Source organism: Lepidochelys olivacea (genome assembly GCF_965140295.1).
Source record: "Lepidochelys olivacea isolate rLepOli2 genome assembly, chromosome: 15".
Lineage (NCBI taxonomy): Eukaryota > Metazoa > Chordata > Testudines > Cheloniidae > Lepidochelys > Lepidochelys olivacea.
In genome coordinates, this window is record NC_140425.1 from 27,377,096 (window position 1) to 27,402,406 (window position 25,311).

Below are 25,311 nucleotides of genomic sequence, written 5' to 3' on the forward strand. Positions count from 1 at the left end.
GGCTGCTCTCGTGACCATGTTGCCATGGCCCAACATCATTCATTTCTCAAACTCAAGCAGAGATGCGTTCTGTCATTTTCATCACAGCGGAGAGGGGGCTGCTTCTGTGGATTGCAACCCGCTGGCCCTGTCCTTCCAAATGCACAGTGGGCTGGAGTCTCTTCTCTCCGTCCTTTCCCTGCCCCAGGTTCTTTCCCTGATAAGGATTTGGAAACGTCTTTTCATTTGGTGCATCTTCTGTCGGGCGCTAGCGAGAGAACAGGTCACCCAGTACAAAGGGATAGTCCAGGATCATCACTCCACAGACTAGCTGAACTCGAGCTAGTTGTATCCATTTTGGCTCTGCCCCTGTTTATTCTGAATTGCCAGTGGCATGGTGCTGGAGCATTCAGAGGGGATCTGGCCACTTTGGTGTTGGCTGCATTAGTCCCTTCTGCCAGAAAAAATTCCAGGGAGCCCTCTGCTGAAGGATGGAGAATAATTATTTAATCCCAGTACCCTGATTTTATGCTTAGACTCCTTTTAGTCTAAACCTTTGAACCTGCATAAGTGAAGTACTAGCACCCTCCCCTCTGCAGCTCCTCAGCACTGGGAAGGATCCAGCTCCGCCTATTGGCGTGGGTTTGCTGTGTATTAGCTCAGCTGTTTAAATTACCCCATCTCTGTTACAGCACATCTGACTGCAGCTCTCCATTATTTATGGCCTTCTATTGGCAAACTCTTTTTCATTGCTGTCATCCAAGTTTGTCTGTAGGTTCCATAACCATGGGGATGTTAGCACTGATGGCTGTAGTACCCTAGTATTAATCGATCTCGACCTTTTATTCCCTGACCTGTCTCTAGTTTCCAACCCAGTGGGCCAATGTTGCACTCACATGCTGTGTCTCCTCATTTTGAACAGTAGGCTCCAATGTGGAACTTTTGCCTAAGTGGCTGCAGGAGGGAAACGATGTGTGTATGTCAGAGCCTTAAAGAGTCTAACACACAAAATATCTTGTTTTAGAAATAGCCCAGCCAGTTACTCAGAATGCAACGAAAACATGTTTGTATAAGGCAGTGTGTGATTTTACATCTTGTGGCATGAAAAATATCCTTGCCATCCATTCAAAGCCCCTGGAGCTCAGCAGCGGCTGTCTCTGTAGGGCTGTTTGTTTAGCCTTGTCTCTCTCTGTTGCCCCACCTCTGCTTCTAGAGCACTATCTTCCTCAGTCCCCCCTCCCTATTCTTTTAAGGCCCTGTGTTGCCTTTCTTCTTATTCAACAGCCTAGAATGCCAGCATTGGAAAGCTAATAATAGGGACATGATTTTACTCCTCATTGAAAGGCATTCCGGACAAAGTTAAAAGGAAGCTATCAGTAGATTTAGGCCCAAACCCTGAGGCTTTATTAAAACAAATAAACCCAAATATGATCAGAAACATTTTCATGATTTAAATTTCTCATCACTGAAGGGCATTATTTTATTCATCCCCTTAGGTTTTCATTCCCAACAGCATTGGGGGTGAGGTGGAGGTGGGCAGGTGGATTAGGAGAACCAGGAGGTGAAACTGAGCAGTCTAGTTTTGCTGTGAGTGAAATGGGAAAATGAAACAGTCTAAATTCTGCAAAGTAAACTGGTCTATCAGATTGCTTCAGTTTTAATCTACATGGCACTACTGGTAACACGTAAGGGAATGTGTGAGGTTTTTAAAATATGTTTATTCACTTGACAGAGCCCCTTTCAACCTTTGCAGGGTCTGGGGAAAAAAACATCTGATCATAGTACAATTCAAAATGCTCCGTGCAATATCTCTGCCCAGTCCTTTTTATTTTCTGTGTAAGATTCACCTCTTCTGCAACTGACCTAAGAACAGTCTAGCTGCAATGTGAACCTAGGACATAACCCCATTTCCCTCTGCCGTTTGGTCCAGCCAGCAGATGTCCCCGAATGTTGGCTAGTGAGCTTACCGTAGGAAATGTTCGTACACTTCGCAAATCTCATTGTATCAGTCCATTCATCCCCATTCCAGTGCAGAAACATCACACTTTTATGATGTGCTTGAACTTCTCCATGGACCCAGAGAGCCAAAGCCCCATTCCTCTCCTGAACTCTGGTCTCCTACGTCACAGAACACTGCTGGCCCAGTGCTGAACCTGGCTCAATACCTAATGTCTTCATCAAAATGAGAGGAGCACAAGAAGCAAGACAGGAGAATGCCATGTGTAATGTATTTAAGTAGAAACTCTAAATGACAGGCAACTGGGATTGACTCCAGCCCAATCAGGAAGCCTGCTGGGATCTTAGCCCTCATAGGGTCTGGCTTGCTCAGTGTAGTTAAGGGCAGACTTAGTAGGAGTGGAGGGGATGATGAGAATACTTCGGAAGAACAAGCCTGAGGAAATGACACATGCCGACAAGCGAGCACAGTTGGAACAGGTAGCGATGGATCTGAATTACTGAAATGGCAAGCAAATGATGACTGGAAATGCGCATGTGACTTGAAGACCTGGCAAGAAGGCAGGCAAGGCTGGAGCACAGTGAGGCAAGACGGTGGCTGCAAATCGTAGGATTCCCTGCAGAAGAGGCAGTTTTCTATAAGTACCTGAGTGCCAAAGTTCTTCCCCTGCAGTGTTTGCTGAATGAGCATTTTCCAAGGGCATCTTTCTGGACATGGTCTCAAGGAAGTAGCAGGGTCTGGGGTGCCACAACCTCTCAGTTTGTGTTGATTGAACATCTGGGACAAAATCCATCCCTGGTATAAGCCCAGTGAAGCCAAGAGAGTTAAACTAGCAGCCTAGCAGTTATGTATCTGTGATCAACATCTGTGCTTCGTTGCCTTTGCTCCATTTTGTACTCACAGCTTGTTAAACTCCCCTATAGTTCTTTCTGTTCCTTAACTTTTCCCAGACTCATTCCACCTGTCTCGTCAGCTTATTCTAGCTTCCTCCGGCTTCTTTTTCATCTCTCTCTCATTCTATTCTAACCATGCTTCACCAATAAACGCTTTCACACTTGCCCTCCTATGTGCCTACTTATGATCTCCGTTTAAGGTTCCCTTTTATATCTTCATCCCACATGATATTAACTCAGCTCTGGCAACAACTTTTCCTGGCTCTAAAGGTCACGAACATTGTACCGTTACGAGAAGGCCAGAAAAATCTTGTCGGCTAACAATGTAAATTTCCTGCAGGCAAAATTCTATAAAGCCACCTGCCCAGCAAACGCTGCGATTCCATCACATGCTTTGCAAACACAGCAGAACGGAATAAATACTAAAGCTGGAGGGAGGGTGGTGTTCACTATGAAATTCCTGTAGCTCTTGGGTGTTAGCCCAGGTGCATCATGAGTTGCTGATGAGGGCTGCTCTTTCCTTAGGTGATGAGACACGAAAACTCCAGCATTCTGGAACTGGATGGAAAAGAGGTCTCTGTATTCACTCCTTCAAAGCCCAGGGAGAAGTGGCTGCGCAAGAGGACGCATGTGAAGCTAAGGGTAATGCTGTTTCTATTACATGTCTCTCCAAGGGAAACTACTGTTAAATATGATTTGGCTAGATTTGGACCTGTAATAAAAACAATATTAAAGTTAACCAGTATGGGTACAACTCTGTTACTGCCCATGGACTCCACAATTACATGGGGGTGGAGAGATTGCATTGCAGTAATCGTATGTGTCAGTGAGATATCCCAGTTATAGATTTCTGGAAGAGACAGACACTCTCTCTGCAACAAGGTCTCCTCCATATAAAATACTAAGTGTTGGCTGTAGGTCAAGAAAGGAGACGGAATTGTTTCAAAGCCTGGTGTCCTAAATTGTCTGTACAGTAACTGTCATTCCCTGGAGTTCGTGAATCCAGAGGATAAGAAACTTTTCTGATTTCCATGAGCGGGAAGTTTGTTTAGCCAGCAATAATCTGCTGACAGTCATTTTTCCTCCTAATTTGAAGGTGCAACATACAGAATTTTGCACCACAAGGGATCAGATTTTCAAGATGTTCTGTGTCACTGACTACACAGTATTTGTGCCCAAAGGGTCTGGAGTAGTATTACTAGAGAGTGACAGTATCCTTGTGTGATATCATGGCATATGCATGCATAAAGGCCCAGAATTTCAAAGGACAATCGTCGTTTTTGCAGACCCAAATTTTTCCTGTAAGGAGTGGCAGCAGGGAAACCAAGTAGAGGTCCCTTCTCAAAAAATGCCCAGGATCAATTAACTGTAGGTGCAAATTCTACCATTTAGATGACTAGGTAATTAACTGCACCCAGACATCAACTGCTTGGCCAAATGCATTAGGATCCACACCCACAATTGATTGTGGGTGCAAATCATGTGGTCATAAATTACTGTAGCTAAAACGGAGACCAAGTGCAGAAGGCCCTTTAAAAGTCTTGTCCTAAATGTACAATACTTTTTTTCCTTTAAAAATGTGTTGTTTAATACAGATATAGATATATAATAGTGTGGGGAGAGAAAGGATATCATAAGAAGAAAATTACTCCTCCAAAAACTCCTGGTTGTCCATGCGTTCGGCATTACTATCACTATAGCAACTTTTTCCTGTAAACTCTGCATTAACCATGAGGTTCTGCTGGGAATCTAACTAGGTTTGTTCTGTTTTTCCCCTGACATCTGCAGAATGTCACAGCCAACCACAGAATAAATGATGCCATCGCTAATGAAGACGGACCCCAGACCTTGACAGGAAGGTTTATGTATGGGCCGTTAGATATGGTCACGCTCACTGGGGAAAAGGTACATTTGTCTTAAGTGTGAATTGCCCATAAACAGCAGAAGATGTAGGCAGTGGTAGTTGCTGGTCAATGCTCCTTTTGTACCTGTAAACATTAAGAGAGAGAACTGTCCAGTTACCCACACAATCAAACACCTTTGCCTGTGTCCATTAAGAACCCCCTCTGCCCAGCCTATCTATTGCATTACGCTAGAGAGAGATTTGAGGACACCATGTTCAGAGCCAGGTTAGGATCCTGTCTAGTATGAAAGTTACTTAATACTTCCTTAGTCCTGAACCTCCTTTGCCTCCCAGGTGGACATTCACATCATGACCCAGCCGCCATCTGGAGTGTGGATTTACTTTGACACCGAAATCAGCAACAGCAGTGGCCGGATTTCCTACGTTATCCCTGAGAACAAGCGTCTGGGGATTGGCGTATATCCCGTCAAGATGGTGGTCAGGTGCTATGCTTCAGGCTCATTTGGCTTAGCCCCCAGTTTGACAGGAACCTCTGAAATATGACTGTAGACACTTCTCAGTTACTCTGATTGCATGATAGACAATCCACATAAATGTTAACAGGTCAAGTGCAATTCTACCTGAAAAACGATTGTGTTTAAAAAGTGGCATGTTCTCATCAACCGCTCTTCTCCCTATTGTGTCGTCAGAGTCTGATCTGCTGACTTGACAGACAAAACAATTTTACTCTTGTTACCCTGCAACACCAGTGATGGGACAAAGAGCTGTATTCTGTTTTGCCTCCTGCATCATCATCAGCATTATTAATTAAGTTCCAATTGCTGGACCAGACTTTTCCTCCTTTTCCAGATGTGCAACTTCACTGTCTTCAATGGAACTACTTGCCCAGGTTCCCCTAAGGGCAGAGCCTTTGTTATTAGTGATGGTGCACAATGCAGAAAGTCTCCCACTTGACTTTTGGATCACCAGGTTTCAGAGAGAGCAGTGCCAAAAAGCGTCTTGACATTGGTGAACTGAGCAAATCTGCTCTAGAGGCATTGAAACACACCAAAACTGGAACCCCCCACAACACTAGTCCAAGTCACTGTAATTATATTCATCTAACATATAGGCATTTTCTGTGGGGCTCTCGCTGTAGTATCATTAATGACTGGGGCAGATTTTTAAAGATATTTTATAGGTACCTGGTGGGATTTTCATAAGTGCCCAACTACCATTGGGGAAAGGCCCTGCACTGCCTCTCAATGGAAGTTAGGTGCTTTTGAAACTCCCGCTTGGCAGCTATCTGCAAATTTAGGTGCCTAAATACCTTTAAAAATATGTCCCTTTATCCTTACAATAACGCTCCCAGGTAGGAAATCATTAGCATCGTCCATTTGACACATGGGTAACGGAGGCACAGAAACATGACTTGCCAAATCAGGAATAGAAGCCATATCTCCTGAGTCTTATTCCAGTGCCTTACCCACAAGACCTTCCTTCCTCTCCAAGTACATACCTATCAGACCAGTGGATAGTCTTCTCCACTTGTGCTGAGATACAGACACAACAGGCCAGATCTGTAGCTGTTATAAATCAGAGTAACTCTGAAATCCTGTATTTGTGCTGGAAATGGCCCACCTTGATTATCATGCACATAGTGAGGAGAGTGGTCGCTTTGGATGAGCTATTACCAGCAGGAGAGTGAGTTTGTGTGTGTGGTTTTTCGAGGGGGGTGGGGGGGTGAGAAAACCTGGATTTGTGCTGGAAATGGCCCACCTTGATTATCATACACATTTTAAAGAGAGTGGTCACTTTGGATAGGCTATTACCAGCAGGAGAGTGAGTTTGTGGGGGGGGGGGGGCGCGGAGGGTGAGAAAACCTGGATTTGTGCTGGAAATGGCCCAACTTGATGATCACTTTAGATAAGCTATTACCAGCAGGAGAGTGGGGTGGGAGGAGGTATTGTTTCATGGTCTCTGTGTATATATAATGTCTTCTGCAGTTTCCACAGTATGCATCCGATGAAGTGAGCTGTAGCTCACGAAAGCTCATGCTCAAATAAATTGGTTAGTCTCTAAGGTGCCACAAGTACTCCTTTTCTTTCTGAAATCAGTGAATCTGTGATGATTTACCTCAGCTGAGACAATCTGACCCTTAAGACACAGCAAGTGTAGGGCCTTAGCAGAATTGTGTGTGTGAAGTGATGGCAAGATCTGGCCCTTAATTCTGCATTCCCTGGTCATTTACAATGCTTGCTGAATTGGTATTGCAAATGGGTCTTGTAGCTTTAATCTCTCAGCCAGGTTTGTCCTCTGTTCTTAACCCCCCTATTCCTTTCCATTTAGGGGTGACCACACATATGCAGATAGCTATATCACCGTTCTACCTAAGGGGACAGAATTTGTGGTCTTCAGCATTGATGGTTCCTTTGCAGCCAGCGTGTCTATAATGGGGAGTGACCCCAAAGTCAGAGCTGGCGCAGTTGATGTTGTAAGGTCAGTGGCAGGGGAGAGGGCTGGGGGAAATGCTTTCATATTAAATGAATATTTTAACCCTATTGCAAATATAGGTCCATAATACTGTTGTTTTTTTCCCCACTAGGCACTGGCAAGACCTTGGCTACCTCATTATCTATGTCACAGGCCGACCTGATATGCAGAAGCAAAGGGTGGTAGCATGGTTAGCACAGCACAATTTCCCCCATGGGATAGTCTCATTCTGTGATGGGCTTGTCCATGACCCACTGCGGCACAAGGCCAACTTCCTGAAAACCCTCATTACAGACGTAAGCATGAGCTGTCCTGAGATGTGATCAAAGCTTGGGTTCATCCACGGCTTATTCAAGTCCTGACCTGCAGTGGGACATTAACCTGCATTCATTTGATTTTTAGCCACCCTCACCCCTTTCTTTATTTTCTTACTCCACAAAGGTGCCTGTGCAGTTAAAATGTGTTCACTTCATTCTGCACGGTCTTGCTGCAATCCTTGCTGCTTCCATTACGAAATGCCTATTGCCGTAGAAGAAATCATGATTCTTGTGCTTTTTCCCCACCTGCTTAGTGCATTTCTGGATGCCTGTCATATCTGCACATAAAGGGATGCTTTACAGATAGAGGGCCGTCAAAGAGATTGTGACTTGCAGCCAACCAAAACCCAGAATTCAAACCTGTCTCCATATTGGGCCAAATCCAAATACCCCAATATCTGGGAAAATTTGGACTGGAATCTCCATGTTTGTGAACGTTAAGATCTGGGGCTTGGGTGAGGTCCGTTATATAGATGCAAAGTTCAGATTCAAAGTTCCAGTTCAGGGGCTTGGGGTGGACTTATCTCTACTTGGAGAGTTGGGCTAAGTTAGCACTTGGATGAAAAGACCTTTAAGGAACATCCAGGCAGGATTGGTGGTGGGGGATCTTCTCTCAGACAGGAATGAATGAATGAATGCCCTCTCGTGGTGCTGAGGGTGCATACCATTCTTTAGTTGAAACAAAACCAATATGGTCATTAGAAATCCCTTAGCACTTTTTGCAAGAGAAGGCTTGTTCACCTTGTTGTCATGGCCAGATGCCAGTTGAGGTAGTTACATTCAATCTCCCTAAATTCCTCCTGTAGTTGACCGTTAGTGAAGTCCTTTGAGATCCTTGGATGCAGGATTCTATAGAAGTGCCATATAATTTCCTTTATCTTTTGAAGACTGTGCTTTGCAGGGCTTAAGAGGACCTCTAGGTCTCCATCTCCCACTGCTTTGAGAATTGTAGAGAATTGTGGTAGGATAGGGTGATGCATGTAGTGCTGAGAAGAAAGTGCTGGTTCACGTGACAGCAGAGCAGCTAGGGAGGGGCTTTGACAGATCAGTGAATGTCACAAGAGGTGGCAGGACTTCAGTCCATGCCTTGCTAAGAGATTGATGTTGTCAGGCATATCAAAACATGTGAGTTTGCCCGGCAGCAGCCAACTGATGATGATATGGCACTGCTACAGCGCCTTCCCTTGGAGGATCTCAAAGCACTTTATTGCTATTGATCAACCATCCTTCACAACACCTCTGATGTAGGTAAATAATATCCCCCTTTTACAGCTAGAGAATCTGAGACACAGAGCTGAGTTGCCCATCACAGAGAGGATCATCTGAAGAGCCAGTCTTAGAACCCAGGAGTCCTAGCTTTCTGCTCTAACCATGAGATCACTTTGCCTCTCTCCAGCAAAGACTGAGCACACCCTTTGTAGCAGTGCACAACCAAGGAAGTAAATAGGAGTTAACTTCTTGGTTTGTACTCCCTTATCGACGTGAAGAGTGAGGGAGCAAAATCAATGGCATGGTTCTGTAAGGCCCAGAGTATCCACAACCCCGTTCAAATGTTCCCCTCACAAGATCTGGCTCTCACTCAGCATGGAAATTAACCACCCAGTTTTAAAGAGGCTGTTGGTGCCAAGGAGACCAGACAGAGTGTAATAAATGTAAAAGGAATAGAAAGGCACCAACTTGCCTGCATGCAGTTAAACCCAGTCAATCCAAAAGGTTGTTATAGAGAGTGGAAAATGAGGTACAAAATAAAACCTACTGCACAGACTCTGTTTTTAAAGACTAGCACCGTGCGCTCTTCGCCTGTGGGGACGCCCCAAGGTCATACTGCATACATTACCTGACTCTAAGTGGAGAGAGTGCAGAAAAGAGCAACAAGAATGATCAGCGAGCTGGAGGAAAGATCACATGCGCCATATATCTGCAGTTTGGGTATAGGATGACTCAGAATAGGACGTGCTAAATGTCTACTGCATGAGGAGGGTGTAAATTGCAAGGAGGGAAAGGAGTTATTTAGGAATGTAACTAGGAGGAATGGCTTCAAAGAGTTAAGAGTGCGAACATTTATGTCTGAATATCAGAAAAACTTCCTAACCATGAGATCTACTTGTTGTAGGAACGGAAGTGGTGTAAGCTTTTTAGCTTGTGACATTTAAAACTGGACTGAGCTGAATACTAGAAAATATGTTGAGGGGATTGATTCTACCCTGGCCTCTGGGATGGGAGTAGATGTCACTGCTAGGGCTTTTCGAGCTCTAATATCAATGCGTCTGCGAAGTGCAGTCTTTGGACAGACTTCCATAATGTCATATTTCAGCCTGGTAACTGATGGGCTTTTATCATGTCTTAGACCTAGGTTGTTCGAATTTCCCCTTTATTTCAGTGATAAATCAGGCCTAATTAATGGGGCCATCTTGGTTATCTAGCCCACTGGATCAGACATGCCATTGTCTAGCATAGTGAAACAGTTTCCATTATTCTAGGGCCAGTGTGCCTTATTCTCCCTAGACCTTGACAAAATGAAAGCCCATCATTAAATACTGAACGCAATGACTGTTGGAATCAGCCTTTAACTTGACATCTAAGTCCGAATGTCAAGAGCGAGCTGTCTTTGGAACCCCCTTGTTACAGAAGATGCCATATTATTATCCCTTGTTGGAAATCGACCTTTCCAGAGGGCACAAAGGTTCACAGATTTGCTACAATGGGTCTTTGGCCAGCTTGCAGCTCTCCAGGCAGAACCAGATGGATCCATGCTTGGCACCAGGATAAGCACCTCCTCCTGCAGAGCCCCACCAGTTTTATTCCACCGCCACAGCTGCAAAATGATCTTCTCAAATGTCTGGCTAAAGAGTAAATGAAATCTTCTGCTCTGTGGGAACAGAGCAGTAACTACTAATGGGTAGAAAAATCCAGTGCATCATGCAAGGTGATATGCATAGTTGTCTGTCTAAACCACCGCAAAATCCAACAAAATTAGATATGCAGTCTGGCTAACCCAGCCACCAGACTAGTGCTGTGTGCTGTGGTCTCTCGGTGGAAGGGAATTCTTCATATAAACAGTTACTGAATATAATTGAAAAATGCTCCCTCCCTGGCTAGCGTTTACAAAACTCCTTGGAACAGAGCTGTGGAGCGTGCCACACAAAGGAAGGACATTAGGTAAACATAGCTACATTCCTATTGTACTTCCTACTTCATTCTGCCCTTGTATTCTGCAGAACAGCTAGAACAGTAATCGGCCTATAGTACAAACCCTCAGCACTGCTGTTGGTTAATTAGTACATATCTCTGCAGAGCATTGTCCAGGTGGGACTTGCAGTGCACTCTTGACTGGATATTCCCACAATCACTGTGAAAAAGCCAAGCGTGCTGAGCAGTGTCATAGAATAAACGTTCCCTCTTCCCACAGCTCCACATGAGGATCCACGCCGCATACGGATCCACTAAGGATATTTCGGTCTACAGCTCCATTAGTTTGCCACCCACGCACATCTATATTGTTGGCCGACCAACCAAGAAATTACAGCACCAGTGTCAGGTAGGAATCCAGGTTAGTTTGTCTGTAGAACACTCCAGTGGCTGATGCTGTCCCTACTGGAGTTAGTGGGAGTTCAGACACTAACTTCACCAGGAGCAAGATCAGACTATTTTGTAAAGAGGAAGTTCCCACACACCAGGATCCCTCTGCATCTCTCTGAGAGGTGTGAGGGTTCCTTGCTTTATGCATCACTGCTATGGAAATAACAGAGTGAAAACACCAGTTGCTGTTCCACTGCATTGTGCTTTGTAGTGTTATATAATTAGATTTTCTTTTAAATGAAGTCCTGTCCACTTAAAAATCCCCCTTTTGTCTGAACTTGTCCCTGCTGTTACTCAGGCTGAGTAAAGCTGAAGATCAGAAGGGGGGGAGGGGGGTTCTCTGTAGAGCTGGTTTCTGTTGTGCATGTACCAGCACCATGTGTCACTGTCGATTGCCTCCCCAGTACAGGGTCAGTCAGTTCCCTCTGTTGTTTTTGTGGGATTTTCATAAAGCAGCAGAGGAAAGAAACATTTTAAGAAAGTGATTGTCAAACCACAACTGAAAGAGGGACTTGAAGACATATGTGGGATCTGAACTGACTGTGACTCCATTTTTTTTTTAAAGTTGCTTGATTTCAAGTTGACTCTGTCCTGTAAAACCCCCTGACCTATTGTTTCACAGTTCATTACTGAGGGGTACGCAGCCCACCTTGCCCAGCTGGAGTATAATCATCGCTCCCGGCCTGCCAAAAACACGACCCGGATGGCACTGAGAAAAGGCAGCTTTGGTCTCCCCAGCCAGCCAGATTTCCTGCGCAAGAGGAATCATTTGCTACGTACCATCTCCTCACAGCCCACGGGGGCGAGCGGGAATGCCAGCCACAGACCTGAACGAACGCAAAGCCAGTCAGACAGCGATAGGGAGAGAGAGCGGGAGCGCAGCCAAAGGAGCATGAGCATTGCCACTGGGTGCTGGGGCCGGAGCGCAGCCTCAAAACTGGACTCTGGCACTTCAGGTCAGAAGTAGAGCCAGCCAGGAGCCAGTGACAGTCGGCCACAGCCGCCGGAGGAGGAAACAGAAGGAATAAAGGACAAGGCCAGCAGTGTGAGATGGAAGGGTAAATATGGTGCTACTCTCTAACAACAACATGGTATGCTAGGAGGAAAGGCTGGTGTATTTTCCACATGGAATTTGCAGGCCTTAAAATGGCGTGTTGGGTTTGCAGAGCACTAGTCCGAAAAACCATTTGAAATTAGGGAACCAAGGGGGAAAACAAATAGTTTCCAGATCAAGACCATGCTCTCTTCTGCCTCCTTTTCTTATCCAGGTTTAGTGACTGTAAATATGTGCCTCCCTCACCTTCTTAGCCATCAATCAGATACACGTGACTGAGTGTGATCCTCAGTGCCATGTGGTGGAAGGGGAAGAAGTCTGGTTAGACCTTTCACTTGGGTTGTTCCATTAGCCAGACTGAGAGAGACTGCTGGATACCAGCACTTTTTTGTGTTTTTAAACTAAGCATGTCATTTCCAAGGTGCAGAGAGGCTGAAATGAGAGGCTTCTGCTGCACTGGGTGAAGCAATCAAGTGTTTTACATGTGCAGAGAGCTTAGAATTTATCCACTTTGTACCCAGGAGGATGTATATCAGCAAAGCATTAATGAAGTATCAACTGCTGTTGATAGGAGCCGTATGTCAGCAGATTGATGCTCTAGAAAGTGGGGTCATTAGTTTTTTGTTTTTGCTTTAAACATTTTGAAAGGTGATGGAATTTAATGTATTAAGCTATTTAAAAAAACAAGGAGTTTTGTTTTAGCTGTTAACAACATCAGCCACTTACTTTACTGTATAGTTCTCCAAGTATTATTGCTGTATATTATTTCAGAAACTAACCACCATATATTTGCAAGTGTCTGAAAGTACTCAACAGCTAGATTGCACTGCATTTCTTGTCATCAAAATGCAGGGTCCAAATATTTCACCACTATCCCCCACTCAGAGACATTTCTTCTTCCCAGGTTCTCTCCAATATCAGTAACAGCTTTCACGGGAATTAGACTTGCTTTTTTTAACTGTAGTTATTCAACTGTAAAACCTCATTGTTTTTGCACTGATAATTTTTAGAATGGAGACCTGTTACCATCTCATGTAGCTACACCTAACTGTTTGTAGTGCATGACAATTAAATATTTCTAAGCCAGGGTGGGTGTGTGTGTGTGTGTGTGTGTGTATATATATATATATAGATATATATATAGATATATAGATATATATATAGATATATAGATATATATATAGATATATATATAGATTTGTGCAAAAGTTTTTCAACAGTAAGGAGACTGTAAGGAAGTGTGCCAACTAAGTTGTGCAAGCTTAAGAAAAGGCCATATCTTAATTTTCCTAGCCTCTCTTTCAGTCGATGTGTCTGAGCTGATGGTTTAATGCGCTGCCATGACCTGAATCTCTCTCTTGCACTGGGCATGCAAGGGTCTGGGAGCATTGCAGAGGTGACATTTCCAGTCTGCAGGATAATGTGCTGTGCTGCTTGCTAGCACCCCCTAGCGACAAGGAGATTGTAAGCCACAAGGTATTCAAAGGTGAAGGACATAATTTAACGAGGAGCAGAGGAGAACAGTGCCTAGAACAGAGGGGTTGCCTGAAAGCCCCTTAGCCCTGCCCCCCTCCCAGGTCAAACCAGCCAGGATTCTGAATTTTCAGCCTCAGTGAAGGGCGCAGTTTTCTGCTTGCACACACCAACTTGGGTATGGGAAATATCCAAACTGGGTGGATATTTGGGGCTCCCACCTGCCTATTTCACATGAAGATTTTATATTCATAGCACATTCATTGGCTAAGTATTGTCCTGCTTTCCTCCACCACAATATACTATGTTTATATCACTTTCTACTTACAAGGATCTTATTTATAATCGATTTTTTAGACTGCTTCATTTTATTAACGGTTTCAGTACTAAGTGTAGCACCTCTGCACCGAGACGCAAAGCACTGTGAGCTCTGCTCTGCTACCTGGCTCAGAGCTGCAGCAGGCAAACACGCCGCTCATCCAGACATCAAAAATCTATTTCATGACTACGGCTTAGACCTCAAGTTTCAAAACGAACTTAGAATGTGTGCTCTATCCCTACAGTGATCTAAAGAGGACAGTGTTTAACTACTGAGAATGTCCATGTTGATGGAGCTTTAATAGATCCACCCGCAAACACAGTGCATCTCATTTACTCTTAGCCTCATTGCAAACTACTACGCCATTCATCTTTGATAATTATATTACAGAACATCCGTACAGATTTTTACTACTGAAAAAATTACTTCCCTTTCTGCTGAACTCAGCCTAGTTACCTTGAATGTATATCCAAAGCTACTGGCTAAAAATGTGAATTGTGTCATAGCTTTTTGCTAGTTGAATATTGTACCAAACTGTTGCCATCTGACTTAGAAGCAAGCCGCAGTCCATTCTGTAAAGTAACCAAACCATGATCACAAAGCGTATTTGCAAATTTGGATATGGCCTTTACAAAGTTCAATCTTACTCTGAAAGAAGCGTCCACAAACCAAGGCATGACATGTACATTTTTTTTCAAAATGCAGATGAGCTGTTAACATTTTCTTGTGTGTAGATAGTGTAAAACTGAGGATAATGTAAATGTGAAAAAAACAAAAGTGGGTATATACAAAGTGAAAGTTATTTATTTTGTGTAGAGAAAAAGTGTCCGGAGGCAACAGAACCTTCAGAGATTATTAATATTAAAATGTAGCTTTTTTTTGTTTCAGGCATTATGTACAAAGCAATTATTTTATGGACCAAGTTTAATGTAACTGTCAATGACCGCAGAAGTGCAATATTATAATCATCACTCCATATTTTAAACCAATAATAATCAGTGAGACTGACAATCGTAGCACCTGTGTTCTGACCCTTTGTTGAGCTTCTTGAATTTTTCAACCTCTCCCCCATCTGTTTCCATTGTAAGAATCCATACAGAGAAACAATCGTAGTGCAGAATCTTTGTTCATCACTGCAATAATATCAGACGATGTGGCCATGTATTAACATGACATATGCAGATAGGTTTTTTTCACCCATACAAGTACACTATAGTTCCCCGTGAATCTATCTTCTCATACATCCCTGTCTTCTTATTGTCTATCTGAAGCAAAGATCAGTATATTACTCTGTCATTCTAAAAGCAATAGCAATAGTTTAACTTTTGTGTTTATAAACTGCTCTGAAATGTTCTAGGGAGTGATGCATGTGAAACAAAATGTCTTTCTAAATGCACAAAAGAGGCTCCATTGGGATACAGTTAGGGAAAGCTGAATGTATTTTCCATTCTTATTAAAGGGGCACTGTCAGGTTAAAGACCTTATTTACCTTTGTTACAAATAACAGTTCTGTGTTGTTTAAAACAGAAGGAATATTAAAAGTTTATTATACTTTTCACTGTTATGCTGGTTAGTTCCTTTTTGCATTCATCAGATTAGGCCAAGGAAAACAGACTAGTTGGTTCTGGTAACTGTCACTTCCTGGTTCTCATGCACTCAGCACAAAGCTGCAATGTTTATATTGTGAGCACTGAACAGAGATATTTATTTATTGGGTTTTTAAAAAACAACATCTGTTTCCACTGGAATTAAACATTCAAGGAAACATTTCTGTGGATTTTTTTTCCTAAAAAGCAGCTTTTCTATAATCTGAACGTTGGGACAGAAACCTGACCCTGTCCCTTTCCACTTTTTTTTTAAATCCAAACTGTCACTTTAATTCCTTGTTTTCTTCTTTTGATAAATCATTAAAAAGGAAAAATTTTACTACCAAAAAGAACGTGTATAGTGTTAGAAGATATGCTAAATGAAAACCAATAGCTAACCAAAGGGTTACGAACAACCTGCTCTTCCCACAAGCAACCTGCACTACTTGTAGTACCCCTGCTCTTCAGGTATCTTCACCTTTGCTGCATTTTCCTATTAGTTCTAGAAGCCTTACATTTTTCTCCCTCCCCTTGTATGAAAACCCTGGATATCTATATCCTTGACCGTCAATTTTATATTCAATAATGTTCTATTTTATTTATAAAAAAATCTTTTAGGGATACAGATGTGGGGGAAAACTATGTCATGGCTTAATTTGACAGACACACCTGCACCCCACCAGGGAATGAGATTTAGATCTGAGTCTGCCTCTTCCTGGTTTTCATTTTGTGTATTATGTTGTGTGTGTAAAATACTGTTAAGATCTATTTGCTTGTATGTAACAAACCATAACTACTGTACAACTTCCTTCTCCTCTTTGCTGTTAGTGCATTGCTCTAATGCCTGGGTGTGCTTTGTGTACAGTAACTTTGTACATTACACAGATTAAAGAAATGGGAAGGCTACATTCTGTGTCTGCTTCTTTTGGTGACTTACAAACTGACAGTTAATGCATCACAAAAGCTAGGAATTGGGAACTGAAAATGATTCAGTTTAATGAAAGTGTCCAATGGAATTAGATGCCAAAGAAAAAGATGGCAAAGACGTGACCTGCTGAGCAGAAAAATAGAGGGGCTGAAAACATTGACATGAGGCAAATGGAAACCAAACGGAAAAGAGAGAGACAATTACAAGCACTGTGTGCTCTGAATTGAAGATGATGTTCTACAGCCAGTGAGAGAGTGAAATGATGGGGGACAGTAAGTGAATCAACAACAGCAGAGCGTGAGAGTAGAGAACAGGGAGCCACCCAACAGCATGTGGGAGCTTCCCTTTGAACTGGCTGCCAATAAATGCACAATCCGTAAAGCCTAAGTCTGGCTAGCTCAGGGGCTGTCAGCGCTGCTGCCTTACACGGACCCTTCCAAAGGGGGAATCTCAAGGGAGCTGCACCCTCTCAAGCAGGCCCTTTCCTCTACTGTTCAGTAAGGGCAGAGATTCGCCTGGCTCAGCCCTACTCAGACACCTACCTGTTTGTCCACGGCTTGTCCCCCTCTCATCCTGGCTGCTGTCAGTGTCCTTGTTAAACGTATGGTCCCAGGGAGGTTTGTGCCATAACTAGCTCCTTTATAAAAGGGAAGTGTGTTGTCTCCATCTGACCCATGTGCCTAAAACCCAGCTACTAGAGGAGGAGGCCTGCATTAAAGGGAAAAGGAAGATACGTTGATAGGAGACCTGCCAGCAGACAGGATGAATCCATACATACGTGACCAGCCTCCCACAGTCAAACACCTCAGGGCCTTCTAAGAGGTTAGAAAAGTGGCACATGAAAACTAGTTCAAATCATACAGAAGGACAAATTTTGTTAAACAGGCAGTGATTTTACAGTTCAGAACAGGACTTTCCACCAACAGCCATCAGACCCAAGTAACCAAAGAAGTCTGCGGTGGGATCTGTTAAATAGAGTGGAGTAAAGGGACCAAGGAAACTACTACGTCACCAAAGTAAGCAGGCATCTCTAGGGGGAGTCAGTGTCATACTGATTGCACTTTGGGCTTTCTAGGTCTTGCACTCTGCTAGCTGTAGCTGCTCAGCTGTCAAAAATCTGACCTACTGTGATTTCCTTAGCAAGCCCCTGGGTGCAGAGGACGGGGCAAGCATTCATTTTAAAGCTTCGGGTGTTAGCCAAAACAATTGAGCACGCCCACGCACAAACACAAAAATCTTGCCTGTCCCCTTGCAACAGATTGGTTTGTATAATTGCTACCTGTCGTTCATTCACACTGGCACATAAAAGAATAACTTGGGCTGCTGGATTGGTTTAACCAGTTTATTTTTTACAAGTTTTCAGATTCACCAAGTTAAGTGGGGCTTGAGGGGGGAGAATCAGAAGACTGAGTTTTCCTGGGCTCCTCTGCTTCTGAAAAGGCCAATTTCACTAACAAACCAAAACTGCCCCTTGCATTGTCATAAAGAGCAAGGAAGGGGCATCACTTTGGTGCAGGGATATGAGCAAGGCTGAGCAAACCCCCAACAAAATGTGCCCCTGTCCATTACACTTAACCCACTGTCCCAGTGCAGCCTGCCGTCAAGGGAGCCAGTGCTAATTAAAAGCTTGAACCTGTACCATGCCAAGTGCCTTCACCTCTCATTGGCTCAGTGAGAAAAGGCACCTTGCAAGATGTGGACCTAATGTTGCAGCCTGCACAAAGCTGGGGCAAAGTATAAATGGGTCTCTGTATAGCTGAGGGCTGTAAAGGGACCCCTCTGTAACTGAGCAATCCAACCAAACACTGGAGTAAACACAGGGCAAATATTAATTCAAAGAGCAGGCACGTAGCAACCACATGTGAAAAATGATTTACGGCAGCCTCATTTCAGGGGATCACTGTGGCAGTCACCCCTGTATCAGCGGGGTTATGGCCACCTGGTACCTGGGCATTTGCCTTAGAGTTTGGAATCTGAATCACCATCAAGGAAGTGTATTAAAGATAACATGGTGTTAGTCACTGGGTGAGTTTATCTCCTCTGGGGACTCAGCATTGTTGTGCTGGTGGCACCCATGAGCGCCCTGGTGGACTGACAGCTACTTGCTGCCTAAGAATCATTTGCTCAATCATTGAGCAATAGTGGGAGAAGCCTCAGAAAGCGACCAAGTTGAGAGCAATGTTGGTCAGGTCTTAAAGACTTTGCATGGACTGGCAGGAGAGAAGCCATGGCTAAAGGGGAGGTGCCATCAAAGTCACTCCCTCCTCCAGGCAACAGATTGACCCAGCAGAACAGGACATGTCCACAGGGTAAAGACCCTGCTGTGTCACACACAGATCTCGCCAGTGCAGGGAGAATGGGGAGCTGCCTGCTTTGGCAGAGTAGTGTCTCAGTGAGCAGAACAAGAAAACCACCTTTCCTGATGTACTTGACATTTGGACTGTTACTGAAGCATCCCTGTCCTCATCTGGAAGGCCAGGCCGTCTCCTCGGGTGGCTTGCTGTGAAGGAACAAACAGGCACTTATAGGCTGGTCTTCCCAAACCATCATGCTTGGTGCTTCCATACCACCTACCTGTGAGAGGCTGAAAGGCCTCTACCAATGTGTGTGATCAAACCCACTTCAACCCTGGCTAAGTAGGATTTATCCCAGTTTTGCAGATGGGAAAAGCCAAGAGAGAGGCTACAGTTTCCACAAGGCCATGCAGTGAGTAAGCAGAACTCAGCTCTCCTGCCCCCCAGGCCTGTGTTCAAGCCACTAGCCCATGCTTTACAAACCCAGCTTAGGGCCTTGCTGGTTCCAGAATGTCTCTTCACTATAAAAACCATCTACCTTGTTAATCTCTTTGTGTCTTTCTTTGGTGACAATTTCTTCTAGAACTTCTCCATCTCCCTTAATAAGCCTGTAACAGAAGCACATCAACACACCCAGTAAAGTCTACCAGCCATCCAGTTACCAACTGTAAGCAACACATTGCTTTGTTTCCCCAGCAGCAGAAGGCATCATTCAATGAGGGTTCTGTCCCCACTGGAGGAGTGACTAGATCACCTCTCTTATGCAGCCACACGGCTAATGTTTCATGCTGAGGGAGACAGTATTTTGCATGGGAAGATGTCCAACAAGCTGGACTTGTTGAGGGGTAACACCAGAAGCACCTTCTGTGTGAGCATGTGCTCTAGAACAGAGTCAGGGGCCTCTGCCAACACAGGCTGGCTGCAGCACGGTGTCCCCCACGCTCTCTGGGAGGGTGGCAGCTTTGCAGTGCCAAAGAGAGTGGCAAAAAGTTCTCATCATATGCTGGGGCTTGGGCCAGATACTGCTCTGACAATCTGGTGTAAACCTGGAGCAACTCCACTGACTGGTGTAACTCTGTAGTCTCTGTTTAAAGATGAGGGCAGCTCCATTATAGAACACTGTGAGTCAGGCTTTAGCCAACCCTCGGGTAAATAACCTTTGCAGCCTTTTCCATTATGTTGCCTGCAGGATTAAAACCAACAAGGTCCCGCTTCAGTGCACTTCTTCGAAAGATGCTGTGTACTGAATGTATTGGGAACAACCTTCCTCTCCCAGCATTCCCAGGATGTAGGATCTGCCATGATTTAGGCAATCCCCAGCCCCACAGAGCATTCCCTAGAGATCAGGCATGTTGCAAATCAAGCTTTCCAGGCTAGTGTGCTGCAGGGAAGACCCATGCTAAGGAAAAAGGATCTCCCATTACCCTATAACTCTGCGAGTGGATTTTCTCGGCAGTGGGAAACTGGGTTGGTTGGTTCCCACTCTCAAATTTAAGATGTGCAGACAGCTTCCTTTATGATTGAGATGGGGCAATGCAGAGGTTTAAGTCCAGTCCCTTGGGGCACATAAAAGTTGCTGGATCATCTAGTAATCAGACAAGCATTTGACCTTTGGTAATAGAACTGGAAAGGACCCAGTGGGCCTAGGGAAGGGGAGTGGTATCAAACCAGCAAATCCAGCAGCAGAACCATAAGCAGTGCCCAGCCTCTGAATGCAGAAGAGGAATTTAACCATCTTCAGCATGTGCCTTACGGGTAACTGACATCCATGCAAACATCTTTCCTGAGCATTGCTGGCTGCCTTCTATTTTAAGAGCTGGCTTGCCACAACACAATTTTCTATTCACTGTAAAGATGCAGTTTAGTGAAAACAGGGTCATTCCTACTCCTCTGGTTTTGAACGCTAGTTTGGTTACAGGCCTGTGGGCCTCCTAGAACAGAGAAGCAATTGCCCCCGGTTGTGCAAATAAACCCCTCTGGCCAGAGGATCTGTCTATAATAGGGACTGGATGCTTCAGACGTGACAGGCAAGCATCCAAAACAGCAGCTGCCCCTGAAAGAGCAATGTCTAACAGGTCAGGAAACAGCTAGCTCAGAACTGCCACCAGATCTGCCGGTTCAGATTTTATCCTCACACCATAGCTTAGAATTGCATTTACTCTGGGGACACTGATATCCCCCTCAGTGGAAAGAGGAAAAAACCCTCCACCCTGAGTAACAAGGCTTCAACCAGATCTTGCAATAGCTGCTGCTCTTGGCTGCCTTCTGCACCTCATACTGAGCACAAGCCATCAATGACTCAGCTCTGGGAGGCTGTCCATGCTCTGTAATCCCATTGATTTCAGTAGCAAGAGAGAGCATTCAGCACTACAGAGGAGGTGCTTAGCACCTGGCAGGATCAGACCCTTATTTGGCATCTTCTAACAATAATAGTCTCAGCCTGTCTGTCTAAACACAGCAAGCCTTTTTCTCCATCCCTCTGTCAATCCTAGTACTCTGATCTAAGCATCTCTGCTAGTCAAGCAGAGACCAGAGTGATTTATACCTTTATTGTCTGGGCCGGAAAGCTTTAATCTCAAGATGGCCTGACGGGTCACAGTGTTCACCTTTCGTACTAAGAGCCTGGCTAGTAACAGCAAGGTGACAATGAAGGCTCAAGAGCTTGCTGCTGAGAGTGACCGCCCCTGGAGGGGAGGTTAAAAGGGATTTAGAGAGAACCCTGCTTTTACAAGCAGCAAGGATCTGTTGCTAAACTGGCATATGCTTCTGCCTCTCTTTGGAAAAGCCTAAAAAGATTCAGCTGCCCCATCTCTCTCCACTCTTCAGCCAGCCTCATACACTGCTCGCCAACTTGTTTCCCTGGTTTAAAAATAAGAAGTGGATTCTTGTCCACTGTTCAGAAGCTTTGCGGATTGTAAGCTCTTCAGGGACCATGACTTCCTATGTGAGTGTACGGCACCTACCACATTTTGGGCACTATTGCAGTCCAAGTGATACATCCTAAAATATGCTTCTTTGTGGATATGCTGAACTAACTATGATTATTTATCTCAACATTATCTACGACACTTACATCTCAGCTGGTATAAGTCAACTAGCTCTCTAGACTTTAACAGCGCTATGCTTATGTGCGTCAGCTGAGGATCTGGTCCCTAGAATTCTTGTAACCATGGAAACCATGCCTCTCCAAATGCTCCCAAACAGCACTGTTTCTAAGCTATTGTTTCAGGACCCTCTTTAACCCATGGGACTGTACCTTGTTCTTCCCGTTTCGGGGTCCACGACTTTTCTGATGACACTTTGCCTTGCGTCCCATTCTTCTTTCGTCATTGGTTTCATAGCCTGGATGCGGGACTTTTGCTCATCTGTCAAAACTAGAATGCAAACCTTAATGAGCTCGTTGAATAAGAATGTGCGCACACAGGTTAGTCTTCTGTCAGAGGACCATGAGGCAGAGGGCCTTACAATTATTATGGAGCACCGCTCTGTGCAGTGCACTGCTGAAAACACTCGTTCCAAAGAGCCACCTACCCCAAAAAGCTTGAACTATTGAAGCCTCACGCTGCTCCTCTGAGGAGGATATTGCTAGCTCTGTTTCCAACAGGTGAACTGAGGCCCACAGAACAGCTAAGTGATTTTCCCAAAGCCACATTGGGTGAGATTTTTAGAAGTACTCAGCATTAACCTGACACACCTCCTGTTTCTGTCAGTGATAAAATTCCCATTGATTTAAATGGGAGCAGAGTTAGGCCAATGCTGAGTACTTCTGAAAATCTCACCACTCGTCCAAATGCAGAGATGGGACTAGAACCCAGGCATCCTGAGTCCCACTCCTTTGTTACACTACAGACATTTAACCCTACACCTGTCTGCTTGGAACATTTTCCTTTCAAATTCTATTTACCTCCTTATTTACCCCCCTCATCCTCTCTCTTTCCCTTTAACAGTAAGAAGGATTTAGATACTTTGTAAATATCTTTAAGACAGAAGAGGGGAAATCCTTGGGGAAGGCTGGACAAAATGCATTTATCCAAAGCAGGTGATTTTGGATTCCTCCCTTATCAGCAAACCTTCATAAGTTGGCACCTTCCCCCACAATGGCTCCATTACAATTCCTCTGTGTAGATCCATTTGCCACCTGGCCTGCTGCTGGGACTGAGACTACCTGGCCTGCCTTATGTATATAATTACACACGTATTAAAACTGAATTACTACCTATTGTTAAAACCAATCCTCTTTCATCACTAGCATACACCACGTACTATAACCCCTACTGCTTAGACAACACACAAAGAATGGACAAATAATAGTTTGACATGAACAAGATCTTTCCAAAAAAATCATAGATACTGAGAAGAACTGAAACAGGGATTTGTGTATGTCTGCAACTGAGGGATCAAAGCCTCACCTGCTTTTCTTACTGTCACAAACTCAAAGAGCATATAGACCTTAAATTTCAAATTTGAGGCCTGAGGTAAAATTTCCCAACACACCCAAGTGACTGAGGTATCTGAAGTCCCACTGACTTTCAGTGAGACTTGGGCACTTTTTGAAAATTTGTCCCCTGGTTGTGTATTTCTTGCACACTCTGCTCACCCATGAGATACACTGGAAGATCTGGGGGCACCTTAAATCAGTGGTGGATACTGTATAGAGGACCTAGTCTCAACAGATAAAGAATGAACACAAATGTAGTGTTATCTTCCTCATGGCTTTACATATCACCTTTGTGAGCAAAGGAACATGCAGAGAACTATCAACTTCACATCCTGAATGCCAATACCAAGTGCTTCATGAATTCATTGCCTGTGGGTCCATCCTTTCATTTTCAACTTTTGTTCCCAGATCACAGGCAATTTTAACAAGCTTACAAACAAAACCATCAATTTGGGTCCTTGTATCTATTCATGGTTGCTCAAGCTAGGCCACTGAAGTTAGGAGGGAAAAGGCACCCAGGGTTCAGCAATCAGTGTTTCTTATCATGCAATTTCTAATGATCCTTGGATGAGACATTAAAAGAATCTTTTTCATTAATGAGTAGGAGAGTCGCATGGATTTTCTCAAATGGCGCATCACTTCTCTACTCTTTAAGTGGGCAAGTGTGAGTTTTTTAAACCTGGAAACAAGAACATTACCTGGGCCAGGTTCCACCAAAGATTCTTTCTGCCACTGCTCCAGTGAAGGGCCTGGCACGCCTTCCACCATGGCTCTCTCCTCTTTAGGCCGGTCCTTCGATTTCTTTTTCAGTTTCTTTTTTATTTTTTTCTTCTTTCTCTTTTTGTCTTTCTGTTTTGTTCGTTTCTTCTTGCTGTGTCTCCTCTTTTTCAGTTTGGATTCACTGTCACTGGAATCATCTGAAGAGCAGCTAGAGGAGGAGGAAGTCCCAGAAGACGAACTTGTCGTCTCAGAGGAGGAGGTACTTGCCTTTTTCCTCTTCTTGTCTTTGGCCTTCTTTTTCTCTGCAATACATTAAGAATGGGGTGGTTTGGAGAGAACATTTGCTCCATGGCACCCAAAGAGTCTGTCATGTTCTGCATTTCAAGCTACAACAGTCTGCTGTTCTGGTTTTGTTCTTTGTTAGGTTGCTCAGAAGACTGAACAAATCAAAACACTAACGCCACAGCAAAATCCCACTGGGCTAATACTTCTGTATTATCATGGTGGGAGGGGGCTAACTGAGCACTGTCCCTGATCCAGTCAGCACCCCTCCTGTATGCCTAGTTATCCCAAGACTGGGGCAGGGGCTGGACTCCATTCAGGCCCTCGAGGCTCATCCTACCCAGGGACTACACAACCCAGAGGCGGCTTGGATTTTCCTCACGGGGATGGTCAGCGAGGGGTGCCTGAATGGATCTGTGACAGGCACAATGCTAAAAGATCTGCATGCTGGAAATGTTTAAGGCTCTAGAGATGTCAGAACACAAGAGTAATGAGTATGAAGTGTGTGTTGAGATGACTGTATAAAGTTAATTGCTAAAAGCAAGCATTGTGTATTCCCACAATGGTACTCACTGTGCATATGCCCCCTGACCATGTGAGAAGTCAGCCTTCAGCAGTAGCTATCACCCCCACCTGCCCTTACCTTCTTTAGTAGAAGCTGAGCTCGACCTGCATCTGTGAGACCTGGCTGCCTTCTTCCTTGGAGGAGACTGGCTGCTCTTCTTTGAGTCTTTACTGCTTTTTCTTCTTTTCTTTTCATCCTTTTTGTCCTGCCTGCTTTGAGAATCGCTTTCACTCCTGCTTTGGGAGCGTTTCCTGGATTGGCTGTGAACCATTGTGCTTTGATTCCTATTTTAAACAATTCATTTTTCTTTCATTAATGGTATTAATAAAGGACAGTGAAACTTAATTCCATGTAAGGAGACGGTCCCAAAGTATCCCTAAACACAGCAATTCCAATTCTGCTCCATATAATTAGGAGGCAGGCCTTTGCACATTAAGTAGTTGCTGCAGACAGGTTTAGCTTATTACATTAGACTCAATTTACAGCCAACTTTTCTCCCCAAACTATATGTGAAACTTTGACAACTGCATAGAGGGTTACTCTGTTACATAGCAGTGGCCAGGCTGGGTTCACTGAGACCTTCCCAGTAGT

General features: G+C 44.3%; 2 protein-coding genes across 7 annotated transcripts in view; one reads left to right on the forward strand and one right to left on the reverse strand.

Moving 5' to 3' along the window:
• Positions 1–13,225, forward strand: part of PITPNM2 (phosphatidylinositol transfer protein membrane associated 2) — a 216,902-nt gene extending 203,677 nt beyond the window's left edge. For all 4 annotated transcript variants that reach the window (XM_084648892.1, XM_084648894.1, XM_084648893.1 and 1 more), the window contains 7 exons: positions 3,355–3,471; positions 4,618–4,734; positions 5,027–5,175; positions 7,022–7,171; positions 7,278–7,461; positions 10,892–11,020; positions 11,684–13,225. In XM_084648892.1, the coding sequence (XP_084505018.1) occupies positions 3,355–3,471; positions 4,618–4,734; positions 5,027–5,175; positions 7,022–7,171; positions 7,278–7,461; positions 10,892–11,020; positions 11,684–12,028 (1,191 nt within the window). In that variant the 3' untranslated portion in view covers positions 12,029–13,225. The remainder of the gene's footprint in view (positions 1–3,354; positions 3,472–4,617; positions 4,735–5,026; positions 5,176–7,021; positions 7,172–7,277; positions 7,462–10,891; positions 11,021–11,683) is intronic.
• Positions 1–25,311, reverse strand: part of ARL6IP4 (ARF like GTPase 6 interacting protein 4) — a 30,523-nt gene that overhangs the window by 2,393 nt on the left and 2,819 nt on the right. Inside the window, exons 2-8 of one of the 3 annotated variants that reach the window (XR_014714229.1) lie at positions 24,799–25,004; positions 23,852–24,175; positions 21,972–22,089; positions 19,254–19,323; positions 18,836–18,921; positions 16,964–17,129; positions 13,301–15,040 (exon numbers count right to left, since the gene is read on the reverse strand). Coding sequence is in view for 1 of the 3 variants with exons in the window: in XM_084648903.1 (XP_084505029.1) it covers positions 18,865–18,921; positions 19,254–19,323; positions 21,972–22,089; positions 23,852–24,175; positions 24,799–24,991 (762 nt within the window). In the remaining 2 variants the exon portion in view is untranslated. Of the gene's footprint in view, positions 1–13,300; positions 15,041–16,963; positions 17,130–17,749; positions 18,922–19,253; positions 19,324–21,971; positions 22,090–23,851; positions 24,176–24,798; positions 25,005–25,311 lie in introns of those variants that run through there. The other 2 variants (XR_014714228.1, XM_084648903.1) reach the window with 2 other exon arrangements.